The sequence below is a fragment of the Haplochromis burtoni genome, unplaced genomic scaffold (assembly GCF_018398535.1).
Source record: "Haplochromis burtoni strain Fernald_Lab_line unplaced genomic scaffold, NCSU_Asbu1 Contig_507, whole genome shotgun sequence".
Taxonomy (NCBI): Eukaryota; Metazoa; Chordata; class Actinopteri; order Cichliformes; family Cichlidae; genus Haplochromis; species Haplochromis burtoni.
In genome coordinates this window covers 258,121-274,338 of record NW_024582868.1, presented here as the reverse complement: position 1 = coordinate 274,338, position 16,218 = coordinate 258,121, and the positions used below count along the sequence as shown (strand labels likewise).

The following is a 16,218-nucleotide window of genomic DNA, read 5'->3' as shown; positions in this document are numbered from 1 at the left end:
CCCCCCCGGGCCTCTTCCTTGTTCCCTGAATCACTCTTCCTGCAACAAATCCTGTTCTCTCCCCACTTGCCCCTCCCCCCGTTATCAGCCCTTGCGTGCACCTGAGCCCGTCGCCTCCTTACCAAAAACTCTGAAACCTGTTGAGCCCCCCCTGCTGGGCTCAGCCTGGAGGTAATTGAAGCAGGAAGTTATTTGACTGCTCATGTGATTACCTCCAATGCGGTCTTGTTGCTCTCGTCACAAACACAAATCCACCCGCTTCCTCAGCGCACGGTGCTCGCAGGCTTTACTTGTGTGCTCTGGTTTAGCGGCAGCTGACAAAGATGCTATTGTTTGGCAGTCGTGAGTCTTGGCGGATGTCTGAATACCTGCAGTGTAAATGTTTACCAGCATGCTCTGACTTCTTTTTGTACTGACACGATGAGGCCATCTATAAAACCAGCCTGTTGAGCCACATTTGCTGGGCTCTAAAATGAATGCAGTGATAGACTGTGAGATAAGAACGGGTCAATATCCTTTATGGAACAATAAAATATGTTCTTACAGCGAAAGAAGACACCATTGAGTCTCCTTGGATTGAACTGCTCTGCAGAATTATACCAGCAAATGAATGATGGAGCCTTACAGTGAATGCAGCTGTGCTGCAGTGTGTAAGCCGTGAGGAAGCAGACTGAGCGATGGCAGCATATCAGCCGTTGCTCTTCTCTGGTACAGGTGCACTGTAGTAACTGCTTTGGCCTCAAGCCGCTTTATACTTTATACTGGAGTAATAGAGAGAAAAGCCCAACAATGAGACAACCCCCTAGGAGCAAGCACTTGGTAACAGTGGAAAGGAAAAACTGTTTGAACAAAAAGAAACCTCCAACAGAACCAGGCTCAGGGTGGGAGCCTGCCTGCTGTTACCTCTTCAAACCGCTTTGCAACCCACCCCACCCCAGCACCTCCACTTCATGCTTTTACTAACTTAATGTAACTGACACCTGCTCATATCTGTGCTGGGGTCAGAGGTCGGTGCGGTGCAGTATAAAAGAAGGAATCTGTGCATTTTTATGCCTCGTGCTTCTCACGTATGTATACAGAAGGACCAAGAGGTCAAGGAGCGCCAAATATAAATCATGAGAGGTTCTGTTCACCACCTAAATAATATCTGAACACTAAGACTACAGAACCACAGACACTAACAGACACGTAGGTGGAGCCTTGACAGTGTTGGTGTAATCATGTCCAGTGTCCAGTTCGTTATCCCTGTTCATTTAAAGGTACACTGTAAAGTGTGTGCACCCACTGCGAGCTGTTTTAGTGACACCACTGGGATTGAGTGTTCAGTTTGACAACATGCAGAACACATCACCAACGACACGTTTAGGAATAATACTTATATACAAGGTAGTAAGCCAGAGGTTTTACTGTATGACTGGAGTACTCTAGTGTACTAATAGTAGTGGGGACGGATCTGAGAGGCATTAGCAGGAAAATAGGGCATTCCTTCCAAATTGGTGGAAATTGCAGTGACGGTAAATGTTTCAGTAATCAGGACAGTTTGGCTGTTGAGGAAGCCAAAAAAGAAGCAGTCAAGCCTGTGAGCGCTAACGGTGAGTGTGTGCTGGCAGGAAGTCAGGCATCGCTGCAGGCGGTTAAATGCAATGAAGCTTTTGTTTGGTGCAAAACAGGCCAAAGATAGCGAACTGTCACGCCACGACATGCTGTCGTCTCTGCTGTCTCACACGTTTGTCCTTGAAGCTTCGGCGGTCATCAGTCAGCCGGAACTCAGGTTGTAAGTAAGAGACCCCGAAGGTCACAGAAACGCCAGCTCAGACTTCATGACTGTCGCCGTCGTTTATTCTTGAAGTTTTGGTGCACTTTTGATAATATTGATCCCAAAGGTCCACATGTAGAAAACTCCAGAGCAGTTTGATTGTGCAACTCTGAGACTCTTTAAATAGCTTTAAATTATTACACTGCACAGGGCTGCGTTTGACTTGAGAAACAATTTAAAAAAGTGAAGGTGTTCTCACAGGTGCAGCAGCCGGACATCCATGCAGGCAGAGCAGCCTCCTAACAACATTATTCTCTTTACTCTGCGTGCTGTCACATGACTGCTGTCACTGTGTTCAGGCTTAAATGAGGCGGCGGCCTCTACTGATAAATCCTAGAATCCTAAATTTTGTTCCAAAGTCTTCTAAAAGTCGTGTCTGTGTGGTGTGATTATAATTACATGACATATACGTATACAGCTGCATAAACAGTGACAAGTTCAGTTTCCTCAGAGCTAAAAGAGCCGTGCAGAAGCTTTTAACATGTGTTTCTCTGCACCGTGTCCCCCTCTTTCGGTGCTTGTGCACACTCTTGCAGTTTGTTCACACGTGATTGGCCCTTGGCTCTTTCTTCCTGCCTGTTTGTCCCAGTGTAGAACAAGGCCTCCATTGATGAGGCCACTGAAGCTGTGGGAGGTGTCCAGAGTAGAGTAGAGCGAAGAAGAGTAAACTGTGTGTTTGAGGGCCCCGGATGCTTTCAGTGGTCCAAACAGACACAAACCTTCAGTTGCCACTTTCACGCCCCTCAATGGGACTCTGAGCGGAGCATCAGCACGCGCTCAGAGCCAAGTTGGCTCGCCCACAAAGAGCCGCTGTGGCCCATTAACGATGTGGGCGACCAGCCCACTCACCCCGACCCAGATAGTATCTGTGCTTGCAGCCAGTGCTGACGGCTGGTGATGATGTGCAGCGTCGCTCACAGGTACACAGCTTCTAATGCTGACCTCCAGAGAGTCAGCCGCAGCATCACGCCATCATAAACGTTCTGCACGCCCTGCAGTAGGTCTTCATATAATGTTGCTTACCTGTGACGGCCCCAATCAGAAACAGAGTTTTTATAAAGCGGCAACATCCGTGAGTTTCTACCAGCGATTCAGAGAGACTGAAAAAGGAGCTGATGGCGCTGACATGAAGCTCAGACCTGCACTGAATGGGCGACGAGGACAGTGGGCGGGGCTTGGGGGGTGCTAGTGTTAATATTCAGCTGAAGGTTAATACTGGGGGATGATGAAGGACAGGTTGGCTTCATGCCTGTAAGAAGACTGTGATGGAGGGATGAAGGAGCAGTCGTGCTCGGTTATTATAGAAAGAGAGAGTTTTTAATGGGAATGTGAGCGTGCCGTGTCGCTGTCAGCTTTAGTCGAGTGATAAATGTACAGTATGTTGACCCGGCCTGCATGTTACTCTTGTACAAACATCCATCAGCGAAGTGTTAACAGCTGACAGAACGTAGATTAAAAACTGGCGCATTCATCTCTCTGTGAGCCCTCTCCCGTGTTTGTGTTTTTACTACATTTGTACATCCGCCTCGCCGTCGTGCACGCGCACAAAGTGGCGCTCTATGTCTACGTCATGAAGACACTTCTGAAACCTTTTGATTTTCTTCCTCCTCAGCTGAAGAAGCTGCTGCTGACGCCTCCCAACATGCCTGCAGGCATGGACGTGCACAAAGAGGGCGTGAAGGGCCATCGCTACTGCAACAGAAGCTTGCGCCTTCGTCCAGTCAGGCCTCTGCTGAAGGTGAGACACTTCCTGTCAGTACGTGCTGTTTAAAAGTTCACTACTTGTTGAATTAGGTTTTCAACAGAGCAACGAATTATCAAACTTAAATTCTCCAGTCTCTGGATTTTTACAATGAGTCGACGCAGTACTCATGGCTGCGTAGGTAGTAGTACATCAGCAGTAAATGGTACAGTACGAAGCAGTTTTTACAGATTGTTAAGCTGTAGAATAAAAGCTTGCAGAGACCTTCCCGAGGAGAGGATGCTGTTGATGCTGGACAGAGTTCACAGAGCTGTGGCTTTAGCTTTAGAGCCGCGTAGCTGTGCTGTGGCAGATGGTGTGAGGGCAGCAGTGAGTTATGTGGATAATCCACAGCTGCACGCAGCACAGACATTAAACGTGAGCCTCTGTGCAGGGCAGGAAACCGCTTCCATGTTTTGTTGTTTGGGGCTTCATTTTTCATTTCCAGGAACAGCTGCAGACAGGAGAATGAAACAAAACAGTTCATCTGAAGCATCAGGATGTAGTGGAAGACTACAGGCTGCTGTAGTTGCATCCTTCATTACTGCATAGCAGGCCTTAACTGTGTTAGGTCACAGCACCGATGCTACAAGGGCTGCAGACCAAAAAGTTGTTCCACAAGCTTTTAAATATCTAGGCACAGAAAGGCCTTTTGACTTTTCCTTTCTTGTCCTTCAGATCGTGTTTTTGTTCCCTCCGATGGCTTGTTTTCTTTAAAATCCAGCTTCCAAATTCCATCAGATTCTCTGAGCCACCTGAACATGCCGTCTACCAGCACACTGGCGTCAAACACAAAGCAATTCTGAGAATTGTTGTAGAATTTGAGTCTAATTACACTGATCCTTATCATCTGTTGTGATAACAATCACAACAGACTACAGCTACTCAGTAGCATTGTGAGGTAGTATGGCTTCAAAATCATTTATGGCACTGATACTGCCTCCTGCAGAGGGAAACAACATCGATTGCCATGAATACTTAATAAAGTTACGTTATAGTACATTTTTACAGTGAGCCGAGCTGTTTTTGCTCAGCGGTGCACACACAGAGCTGAGCATCATCATATATCCCTCGCATGTTATTTTTTCCTACATGCTCACCTTGTTTCTCAACCTCCGGTTTATGCTCTTGGTAGACTGTGGTGCTCATTCGGGCAGTGCTTTTTGCAGGTTGTTGGTAGACACGCCCCCACTGCCATGTTTTTTATCCTGTATGCAGAGCACTTCCTGTTCTAACCGCTTGTTTGTCTCCATCTTCAGAGTGACGTTCCTCAGGAGAGGAAGCCCCGGGCGGTGCGTCCCGCTGGGCGTCTGTGCACAGAGCTTCACCGCCACCTCACCACCACGGAGGACACTGCGGCTCCTGACACGGAGGAGGAGGACGAGGAAGAGGAGGACGAGGACAGTGAGTCTGAGGAGGAAGAAGAGGAGGAGGAGTCCTCCAGCAGTGAAGCGGAGGGAGCGGCAAGCGTGGCCGCTGCCCCCGTTGAGGCACCGAAGCCTCAGTTCAGCTCAGAGAAGGAGCTGCAGTCTGTGGTGGAGCTGATCAGGTACATGCACACCTACTGCCTGCCCTCGCGCAAGCAGCAGGGCTGGGATCGTAAGGACCGTGACTTGCTGCGGTCCCGGGCCCGACCTGAGGCCCCCCGCTCACCTGCCACAACCTCTCACAGTAGAGTGGTACTGGTGGCTGGTCCCGGGACCGGCGGGGGCTCGACTGGGTCAGCCAGCACCGCCACCAGGAAGCTCCCCTTCGCTCGGCGAAGGGAGATGAAGGCAGACTCCCTTCTCCGCACGCTCTTGCAGCAGAGCAGCTCTTTTGACGTGAGCAAGCCTTACAGACTGCACCGCCCACCCTACTCTCGCAGCCCCGACCGAACGGGAGAACCCGCTCCCTCAGGCCCGGCCCAAATCCCCACCTCCGCCAACCCCAAGCCAGACCTTGAGACCCCTGAGAGGAGAAGCCACTCCTCTGAGCCACCACGAAGCCTGGAGAAGACTGCAGACTGCAGCGGCTCCTTCTCAGTTCGGCGCTCACGCCGGCTGGCATCGTTTCCCAGCCGCTTTGCCAAAAGGCTGCGGCCTGAACGGGCCAGGGAAGAAGACAGGAAGGAGGGACGGGTGGGGCTCAAACTGCCGCCCACCCAAGCTGGAGGGGAAAAGCGCGACGGAGACGTTGAGGGGAAAGCTAACGTCCAGTGAGCTGAGTCACCCCTGCTGCCACGGTACGTCACGCACGTCCTCCTTCGTTCGTGAAGGCGGGGCCTGCGAGTGTGACCTCGTCACAGCAATACTGACCTACATGCTGATGAGTTTGTACATGGCAGTGAGAGGATTTTTGTTGTGGTTGCAGAAAAGCCAGCCTGCCTGTGTCTGCCTCTCAACACAAAGTCTGCAGGGTGAGTATTCACAGCTCAGAGTACCTGTAGGTTTCATCATGCAGGTGCACCATAGTTATTTAGGCCGGAAACTTCACTTTAGGTTTACTAATGTTGAGCTGACAGCAGTGCAGAGGTGACTCAGCAGGCGCTCCACGCTGAACATACTTCAGATTATGATGCTGAGAGGATTGTTTCAGCTGTGCTAATCTAAAGCCTGTAAACATGCAAATGACTGTTAATCACTTGGAAACCATAAAAACCTCCATTCATTCGCTTCTTCCTGTTTGGGTATTTGCTTAATGATCTTAATTATAAAAATTTGAATGGTTGGCAGTTTGTCAGTGTGTGCACTGTTTGGGCTGACACTAAATTTAAGGCTCCGTGCAGGAACACAGGGACATCACTTACCCTGCAGTGAAACGGTCTCTCTCCAGTTGAGCTCACTTTTACTTCAGTATAAAAGACGCTCATGTTCATCAGAAGTTCTAGCATAAGGTAACCAAAACAGGAAGAACCATCACATTCCGGCTGCTCACCTGTGGGTCTGATGAGATTTCAGGATAAAAGGCTTCAGCACCATCCATGGGGCCATTTCTGAACTTTTAAGCCAGACCCAGATTCATCAGGACCCTGGCTGGTTTATCAGAATTTAATTTGGGCAGACAGAGTACTTTTTTGAACATTATTGAATGGTGATTGTGTTCAGGGCTCTAACGTGTCCTCTGCTTTGATCCGGCAGAGAGTCCCAGTACAGCACCAAGGCCTTTGAGCAGACGCTCAGCGTGGACCTGTGCGGAACGGCGGGTAAGCCTCTTGCTGCTGGGGCCCCACGCGATGACATCATAGCTGCACATGCTGTTTCTCGCTCATGTACTCAAGCCTTTGTCGTCCCCACTCAGGTCTCACCCCTCCCACGACTCCGCCTCACAAGCCCGTGGAAGACGAGCTGTTCAAGCCGGCAGACGGAGGAAAAGGTGGAGGTGGCGGTGGTGGAAGCGAGCCCGCCCACCCGGCTTCAAACAGCAGCGCTGCCGCAAAGACCTCGTCCTGGGCGAGCCGGGCTCACCACCAGCGGAAGCTGCCAGAGCAGACGGAGCTATACGCTCAGCTGAGGCGCATGGGCCAGGCCAGCGAGGCTGATGCCCACCGCGGCTTTGGTGACCATGATTATTGTCTGCTGAGCCTCGGCGAGAGCCGCAAGCGTAGCGCTGCCATCTTTGGCGCCATGTTACAGGGACGAGCAGAGAGCGAGAGAGTCTGTGCTCCAACTCCCAGAGTGGCCGAGGAGGAGCGGGAAGGGAAGGAGAGCGAAGACGGGCTGGTGCACCCGGAGGCTGCAGAGCCGCGGGAGCAGCTGACATCGTCATCGTCACCCCCATCAGACCGCCAGTCGGACGCTGCCACGCCGCCAGCTTCTGAAGAAGAGGCAGAGGGCTCGTCAGTGTCTCGCTCGCCCTCGCCCATCCCCCACCTGTTCCCCAACTCCCCCTCCAGCAAGAAAGACTCCAGGTAAGATGGACACTTGGGGGGGGAGGTAGAAGCAGAATCCCAGTGAGTCTTACATTGTCAAAGATTAGAGGTCATTATTTCTGGAACACAGGTTTTTTTCTTTGCCGCAGTCACCTGTTACCTGCTCGTGTCTTTCATTTTCACCTCGTGTCTGTCCTAATCTCACATTCAACCACCCCTGCTCTTTCAGTGAGAACTCGGAGATTTGTCCTGACGACACGCAGAGGATCAAAGCCAATCCTGACGAGGTACGTTCGTCGTTCCAGAGCCTGAGTGCTGATGTAGCCACAGTCAGGTGTGCCTCTGCGTACCTGAGAGCAGCTCTGCGCTCGGCCTCCCCTCGCTTTAGTTCACACATCTTTCAGTATTCTGTATTGTCCTTTGTCCTCACTGTTGCCATGGTTTCCCTGTTGCCAGGACAACTGCCAGGTGTTTTACATCCACAACCTGCCGAGCAGCGTGACCCAGAACATGCTGAGGAAACGCTTTCAGATTTTCGGCAAAGCAGAGGACTGCAAAGTCATCATCTGCAACGAGTAAGTGTGTGTGTGTGTGTGTGTGTGTGTCATTGAGTCTGTCCCGTGATTGGCCACAGCCCCTAAAGGTCAGAGAGGGTCACTTCCTGAGGGGCTCATTAAATGTGACTTTGAAATTTTAATTTAATGATGGCGCCCGCTCCTGTTGTTGCAGACAAACCCAAACATTTGGTGGTGTTGATGTAATAGTTTTGTTTTGGGGTCAGAGGCGAAGTCACTGCTTCATTGTATCCAGGATGTCACGTGTCTGCATCACGCCTTAAAGCACCAGTAAGCTAATGCACCGCCTTTCCTCTGCCGGCCTGTAGGGAGCGCTGCGGGGTGATAAAGATCCGCTCATCGGGCGTTCAGAAGCACTGGAGAGAGCGGGAAGGTGTTTTCCAGAACGGACCAGTGAGCCCGCGGAGGCTGACGAGGAAGCGCTACATAGACCTCGGTAATGAACGCACACAGCAGCACTCACAGGTGCACTCAGTAACCTGGACAGGTGTGTCAGTCATTAGTGCTGCAGAGGAAGAGCGCTTCAGCTACCGCAAAGCATCCTCCCGCCTGTAGAGGCGGGGCACGCACCCAGCTGTGGTTTGTTTCCCAGCAGCACGCCTGACCTGAAGCTTTGCTCTGTGTGTTTCAGATGAGGCGGGTCCCGGCCCGGTCAAGAGCAAGTACGACGCAATGGACTTTGACACTTTGCTGAAGGAGGCCCAAAAGTCCCTGCACCGCTGACAGAAGAGGTCCACCGTCTGGCCAGCCTTAGTAAAGAGCATCAGCCCTGCAGCGACGCGGCTCTGCCCTCAGACTGACTCCTGGTTCCTCCACGCAAGACGACCTCGCGAAATGTTTACATTTTTACCGTTGGAATAAACCATGAGGACCTCGTTTTTTTAAGTTCTTTCACCGGAGGACACTGCTCATAAACGAGGCGCTGCTGGGACCGCAGAGCGGTGCAGGGTCACTTCAGAGAGTTCGCTTCTGTGCTGCTTTCTTGTCTGCACTGGGATGCCGTCGCCTCGCTGTGGACAAGCGGGCGTGAGAGACCCAGTAGCAGATCCTTGCTATCCCTGCGTGGCGTTGGTTGTTGTGGTGTGTGTCCCCATGTGTTCGTTGTTCTGTTTGTTTTGTAAAATAAGAGAAATGCCCCTCTGAGGTCACGACAGGCGACTCTACGAGCTGCATTTGCTCGTGCGGTCGTATAACCCCAAAAAAGAACCTGCTTTGTTTCAGCGACAAATTGTGGATGTTATTAATTTTAAAATTACTGTGTGTGTGTGTTATGGACAAAGAATATAAGAAAACATTTAATGTAATTATTTTATGACTGAGAAAGTTTACAAATCTAATATGAAGAAAAAAAAATCATGTTTTTTCCTTTTTGTAATTGTAGTGCTTCCTTGATTTGATCTATGCACTGTAAGGACGCACCTGTTTCTGCTGTCCCTCCCTCCGATCTCCGCCATGCTAACGTTACGGCTGCTGCTGCTGCTGCTTCACACACGAAGGCTTTCGGGATTTGGGAAAAGTGTTCCCGCACTCGTTCACACGCACTGAAATAAGATGTGAGTTTACTTGAACGCCTGGAGGCGTGGCCTGAGATGGAGGCATAGGCACAGATTAGTTTGCCCACATCCATCAGAACCAGGACGAAAGTTGGAAACACTTTTCCCAGATCTTAGAGCCTCCCTGTCTCCCTGATGAGAGCCCCCCAACCGCCAATGCAACCGTTACTGTTTACATCTGGACAGCAGCAAGCGTGAGGAAAATGGAGAGCGCTCTGTACAAATCCAGCACTTTGTCCAGTATTCACCCCTTGAAGCTGCTCATCAGCCCTGTGGGGCCAAGAGCTGCCCGCGGGTCACGTGTGTGGGCCGGCCGCGGCGCGAGCCTTGCCCTCGACAGCATGCAGAAGGATCGGCTGGTCTCGTGGAATGTATTCGAGGACCTGAATGTAATCGTGGCGTTTTCCCCGTTTCTGCTCGCCCAAAGATTGTGGAGCTCTCCAGTGCTTTAAAAGGCTACACTGGCAGGGCTGCGTGCGCCGCTCCGGCCTCAGCGGTCGTCCGCTTGCGGCCGATTTACATTCCCGGCGCAGCTAGCAGCAGCAGCACTCCGTCAAAGGGAGAGAGCCTCCACAGCTGCCGGCGAGGTGGCATGATATGGCCCGAGGACGAGCAAGGGGCCGGCCGAAAGGGAAGGAACAGAGCGGGGGTTTCCCGCCTGCTTCAGATGAGCATCTCTACCTCACATCCATCCGCCCCCGCCCTTTGTCTGTGTACGCTCTCCCCCTCCTCTTTTATAAGTGTCTGTCACTGGTTTCTTTGCTCGGTGTTCTCGGTGTGGGGCTTTTCTCTGCTGATGGGCGGTGTGGGTGGGTTTCTTTTAATACTGCGACTCCTACCACTACTAGCCACGATGGGGGGCTACTCTCTGTGTCCGGGGCCGCCTCACGGCGGTCCTCGGCGTGTCTGTTTCTTAGAGTCTCGACCGTGTCCTCGTGTAGCTGAGTGTTTCGTCTTCGTCTCGTGTTTGAGTTGGACACTACTGATGCTAACCCTAACCTGGGCCGGGCCAGGGGGGCGTAGCAGGTCAGGTTACCCGTCTTTCCCTCGTTCTTCCTCGGGAATGCGCCCAATCCTGATCTCCTGCTCATCCTCGCTCCCGGCCCGACTCTCGCTCTCTCTCTTGCTCTCTCTCTCTCTCACTCTCTCTCTTTGGGTTTGAGGGTTCCGGGCCTTTCCCAGACTCCTCCCACTTCTTTCCCCTTCCTCTTCCTTTCTCTATCTAATCGACTTGTTGGTAACACACAAAAAATTGAATGTTTACATCACTTGATTCTCGTCTGACTTTATTAGGAACGCACACTAAGTACAAAGGCGCCTTATTCAGTGTTTCAAACTAAAACAACAGCAAGCAAAGTGTCGCGGGGGGGCCGCACCCCTCCCCCAAGGCTCACTGATGTCCAAAACGTATACATACTGATGGAGGAACAAGAACCCCTGAATGAGTATTTGTGCTTAGTATGTATACTACTCAAAAGTGAGAGAATGTGCTGGTTTACATGTTAAAAAGAAATATATGAGTATATAATGTGTACATAGCACTATGCCTCATTGTAAACATAAAATGTATTGTGTGTTTTTGTAAAGGTGGTGGGTCACTGTTGATTCTGAATCAGGCGGGAGGTGCTGGTTTGGGTCGGGGAGGAAATCCAACACTGTAGTTCCCTTTAGTCCGTCACACTAGCACGTCCCATTTCTTTGCTGTTTATGAAACGATTCGTTTTGTTTTCAGTTTTCTGAAAAAGCAATTTAAGATGCAATACGTAATAATCTTCTGATTACAGCCATCCTCACATCCTGAGGAAATATGTGTGGGTGGTGCTGAGGTGTACTGCCGGATGCTCTGTGCGCAGACCGCAGCGGGAGGAAAGCGGTGCGTCGTGAATGGCCATCTGAATTTACTCTTGCACAAAATTGTCACAAACGGTGAAACGGCGTTTCCCATCAAAGAGCCAATGGGAAGGAGTTTCTGTCGTGTGTCAGCAGCAGCCGATCCACACCGCGACCAGAACACGGGATGTGAGAGGGGGGAAACAAAAGGAAGCTGTCGCCGGTTTGACCCTGTTAAATATCTGCGCCCCCCCCCCCCTCCCCCCGTAGAGGCACAGGTGTGTGGGCGGAGTTTCTGGCTGAGGTTTCCGCCCTGCTTTTAATTTTAAAATCTGAGACCGAGAGGGGTTTCTGCAGTCAGTCCTCCAGGTGAACGACATCAGCTACCCCCGTCTCCAAACGGCAAGCCTTAAAAACCAGCCGGGGGAACCACTAGCTTTTATTATTACTGTTTAACCTCCTTTCCAATCCAATGTGGTTTATTATTAAATAATTACTGACGTAATTACAACTTTTTTCAATAGCCATATTATAAAAAATATATACATATATATGAATATATATTTGTGTGTTTGTGTAGATATCTAGATGATTATATACTTTCTTATAGAAAACTTTGATGTTGATCATTCTCCTGAGTGTTTTGAGAACACATTTCAGCATACATACATATATATATATATAAAAGTGCTGTCTGCCTGGTCTAGGTCCTAGGTCAGCAGGCAGCAAATCCAAATAATTTTTAAAAAAAAACCTTCCAAAGGGAATACCCTCGTCACAATGCAATACCTTTCTTTCCACTCTTCCTTTCAGAAAAATGGGAAATGGCAAGAAAATCATTTGTTAGGCAGGTTAACCAAAAAAAATTTAAAAAATCTTCAGTAATAAACAGCTTGGCTCGCAGCTCGTGGAAAAACACGTAACGTCTTGGGTTTTCTACGTTGGCGACGCCGTGGCCATTTAAAAAAAAAACGCGTCCGATCACGCCTCATTTCACGTCTTGTCGGGTTTTTGATTTGAGAATGGAGCCCAGCATCGACGCGTCTCTATCTGCTAAATGTGAGTTTGGAAACTCGACAAAGGGCATACTCGTTTCATCGTTTCTCATTTCTATTGATTTACTGTCTATTTACATCTAATGACTATCAGATTCACAAATTCTTATTTTTTCTTTTTTAACTTAGTTTTTGGTAAAAGACAAAAAGGTAAATACTGCTAGTGAGATTTTATATTTTTACATATGTTGGTTTTATTTTGCGTGTCTTCTTTTTTATTTATATGCCACTTAGTTTGGACGTCTTTGGTTTTGTGTGAATTCATATGTCTGCAGAATGTGGAGACAAAGGCATTTCAGTATTTTTGAATTGTTAAAATCTAGTTTCATAGAAGCGGAGTATCTGATGTTATAAATTATATTTTAATTCATGTAAATAGTTTAAAACAGAAGATTATGGCTTCCTTTTAAACTGAATACATTTCTCTTCAGAGATTGTTTACATTATTAAACTGTAGAGATGTGCTCCTCATATACTGTATAAAGTACATATATTCATTGATTTGCCTCCAAAAATAAAATCCTAATGAACAAACCTTCAGTGCACGTGCTGCTTTTTGGCACAAACGGGCGAAGCCACCGGAAGACCACCCAGGTCTCCAGCCGTTTGTCAAGGCCGAAAATTGGAACCACTGACTCTGTCCCACGTGAACAAGCTTTTTCTGCTGTTTTAATGCAGCAGTCTGTGGTTCGCCAGCTTCAGCCCACAGTATGTTCAGTTTTCATGCTGTCACCACCTGTCATACAGCACCAATCGCAGCAGTAGTCGTCTAAAGGTGCTTTACACAATCAGACCTCCCCTGTAAACAACGTTTGGCGACAGTGGGAATGAAGAACTCCCTTTTAACCGGGAGAAATCTCCAACCAAACTGGGGTAAGGGAGGCCTCCTGGCTCTGTACAAATCCATCACTTCTGCACTTTGTCCAGTATTCACCCCTCGAAGCTGCTCATCAGACCTGCAGGGCCAAGAGCTGCCCACAGGTCACGAGTGCAGGCCGGAGGCGAGTGTGGAGGGAACGGCTGGTTTCTGATACAGGGACGTTGTTAGCAGAGTGGAAGTGCTTTTTTTATAGGCGGATTTTCAGAATAATACTCATGTTGTGCTGATGTACGAAGGAGAACTGCAATACTGCATCCAATACTTCCACTGCTAGAGACGGCCAGTTTCCTGTAAATAGGATCAAATAAGAACTCAGTGTTGCTGGATCCAGTCCTGAGAGTAAATGTCACTTCTGAAAAATTACTGCATCTCATATTTCCAAAATCGTCTCCGGAGCCAAAAGTGGTTAATACTAAACTCTGTGACTTGGTACGTCGTGCACGGGGATGTTGAGTGCATGTCACAGTAAACTACGCTGACGCAAATAAATTTTAGTCACTGTGCCGTCCGTTTGACTGACGAGACACGGTTTCTGTCTCCTGAATCAAAACTGGAAGCTGGTTCCACACAAGAGGGGCCTGAAAACTGAAGGCTCTCCCTCCCATTCTACTTTTAAATACTCTAGGAACAACAAATAAGCCTGCAGTGTGAGAGTGAAGCACTCTAATGGAGTGATTTGGTACTATAAAGTCATTAAGATAAGATGGGGCCTGATTATTTAAGACCTTGTATGTGAGGAGCAGGATTTTGAATTTCAGAGCTGAAAAATGAGGTTGGCTTTAAACCACCAACCACTGCAGTTCCTCTAGCATCCAGCAGAGGCAGTAGTGAGTCACTCCCATAGAGTCCCATGTTAAAATAAACGTGTTTCCAGCCTGATACACAGCCTGTTCTGATCTCTATAGATAATTTCCCCCTTCACAACGGCAGGGGGCGGGGGTTCTGTAAGTCACATTACGTGTTAAAGTTTGCACATTTAGGGCGTGTGTCCTCTTTAACTGACAGGCTGATGGTGACATGGTAACTGGATTGTTGTCACTTTGGTTTCATTTTGAGGATGGGGCGGAGTCACACCGGTCCAGATCTGGAGGATGGTGCATGCTGAGTGGGATTCGATGCAGATGAGCTGCCTGTGGGGGTGTGTTTGTCCTGCAGCCCTGCGAGTGCAGGAAAAATGGTAAAACCTTAATGAGCGTGTGCCTGGCCACGGCCTTACCTGCTCTCTCTCATACAGAGGAGGACATGCCCTCTCTCCAGTCTTCCCCTGGTTAAACAGCATACTATTAACAGGCCACTGGCGAGTTTCCGGCTGGCTGGGCCGTGATTCGCACGTCACTGAGTGCACTGATGATTGCGCACGAGGCAGCACTACACCAGCACTGCTGCACTCGTGCTCTTGACTCTGCTGCGATTCCCACGCCAGCAAAAACACAGAAGAACATCCCAGAATCTGATCCTGATGCGTGGGGAGCGTGGAGGCAAGAAAGGAAGGACTAAAGATACGAATATCTGCAGTTTGATGTTCTGATTGTCCAATTCCACAGAGGTGTCATCAATCCTCTCGGTTGAGATTGCAGTCTGTCTGTGAGCTCTATGGTGAGCCAAAGTTCAGAATTACATTCTAATTTCAAATCAAATATATTGAATATTGAAGTTGGAAATTACGTAGTGTTACCCAACAAACCACGACCACAGGTTTACGCTCCAAGCAGTGCTGGGAAGGTTACTTTTAAAATGTATTCCACTACAGATTACAGAATGCATGCCTCAAAATGTATTTTGTAATGTATTCCGTTAAGTTACTCAATGTGAGTAACATATTCTGAATACTTTGGATTACTTAATATATTGTCATGCTTTTTACAACTACACAAATGTCGCTATCACATCCTGCAAGTCCTTGTTTGTTTTTCTTTACCAATTAGCTGTTAAGCCCAACTTAAGATAATATATGTAATGTAGAGGAGCAAAGACTTGGGTATGTTTGTATAAGCTGTTTTGTCTTCTTAAAGATAATAAAAAAGCACCGTCTTTCCTTAACATTTTTTTTATATATAAACCTGACAAGTGGAAGACAAACATAAAATATGCCATTGAAAAGTATTTACTGTTATGGTCACCAACATCACTTAGTTCAAATAAAAAGTAGCCTTGCAGAAGGAGAAAAAATATCAGCATTTTCAATGACTGTTTTCTTATTAGGACAAGAAAGGATATATATAAAATTATACTCAAAAATTAAAAATATCTTATTTTGGCATTTACTGTCAATATTATTCTTCCACCAATTATTTTAAATTACAAAAGATTTTTCAATACAACTCAGATATTCAAACTCAATGTAACAATGAGAAATTACATTTTAAACCTTACCCCTATAATTTTTAAAACAAGACAATATATGTTTTATGCAACTCAGCAACATTACCTTATGGCCATTTAACAAAGGCATGCAACAAAGAACTGTCCAAGGTGTCAGTGCTGAACTGCTTGGTTAAAAACCTTAATTGGGCCCAAAAATCAAATAATTGGCGAACAATTGCAGTAAACATATGAGGTGCTGCTTTTTGAATGCATGCCAAAAACAAATACTAAAGACTACAAAATACTGAGGTTGCAAGCCCTATCTGTGAACAATACCAAGATAGTTTCAGCAGACTACCTACATCTGTTTCGCCTAGTCTACAGTCCAGTAAAGGCGGTTGTAACGCAGCAAGAGCACCTGTTCAAAGTGTTTGTCTTGTACTTTAAGAAGATGGCTCTGATCAATGAATATCTCTTTAATGAGGTCAATGTCTTATCTGAATCTTTAAGATACCTCTGTACCTCATCCTCCGCTGTAGAACAGGTCACCTGTGTACTCTGAAAACTGAAGAAGCTGTCATCATCATCTTCCGGCTCATTTCCCACTGAGGCAT

At 48.1% G+C, this 16,218-nt stretch overlaps 1 protein-coding gene across 1 annotated transcript in view; it reads left to right on the top strand.

The window, feature by feature from the left end:
- Positions 1-12,955, top strand: part of ppargc1b (peroxisome proliferator-activated receptor gamma, coactivator 1 beta) — a 57,175-nt gene extending 44,220 nt beyond the window's left edge. The window contains exons 4-12 of the mRNA XM_042213987.1: positions 3,429-3,554; positions 4,817-5,754; positions 5,839-5,955; positions 6,677-6,741; positions 6,837-7,446; positions 7,637-7,694; positions 7,864-7,982; positions 8,291-8,418; positions 8,614-12,955. Of these exons, the coding sequence (XP_042069921.1) occupies positions 3,429-3,554; positions 4,817-5,754; positions 5,839-5,955; positions 6,677-6,741; positions 6,837-7,446; positions 7,637-7,694; positions 7,864-7,982; positions 8,291-8,418; positions 8,614-8,705 (2,253 nt within the window). The 3' untranslated portion in view covers positions 8,706-12,955. The remainder of the gene's footprint in view (positions 1-3,428; positions 3,555-4,816; positions 5,755-5,838; positions 5,956-6,676; positions 6,742-6,836; positions 7,447-7,636; positions 7,695-7,863; positions 7,983-8,290; positions 8,419-8,613) is intronic.
- Positions 12,956-16,218: the final 3,263 nt, after the last annotated feature.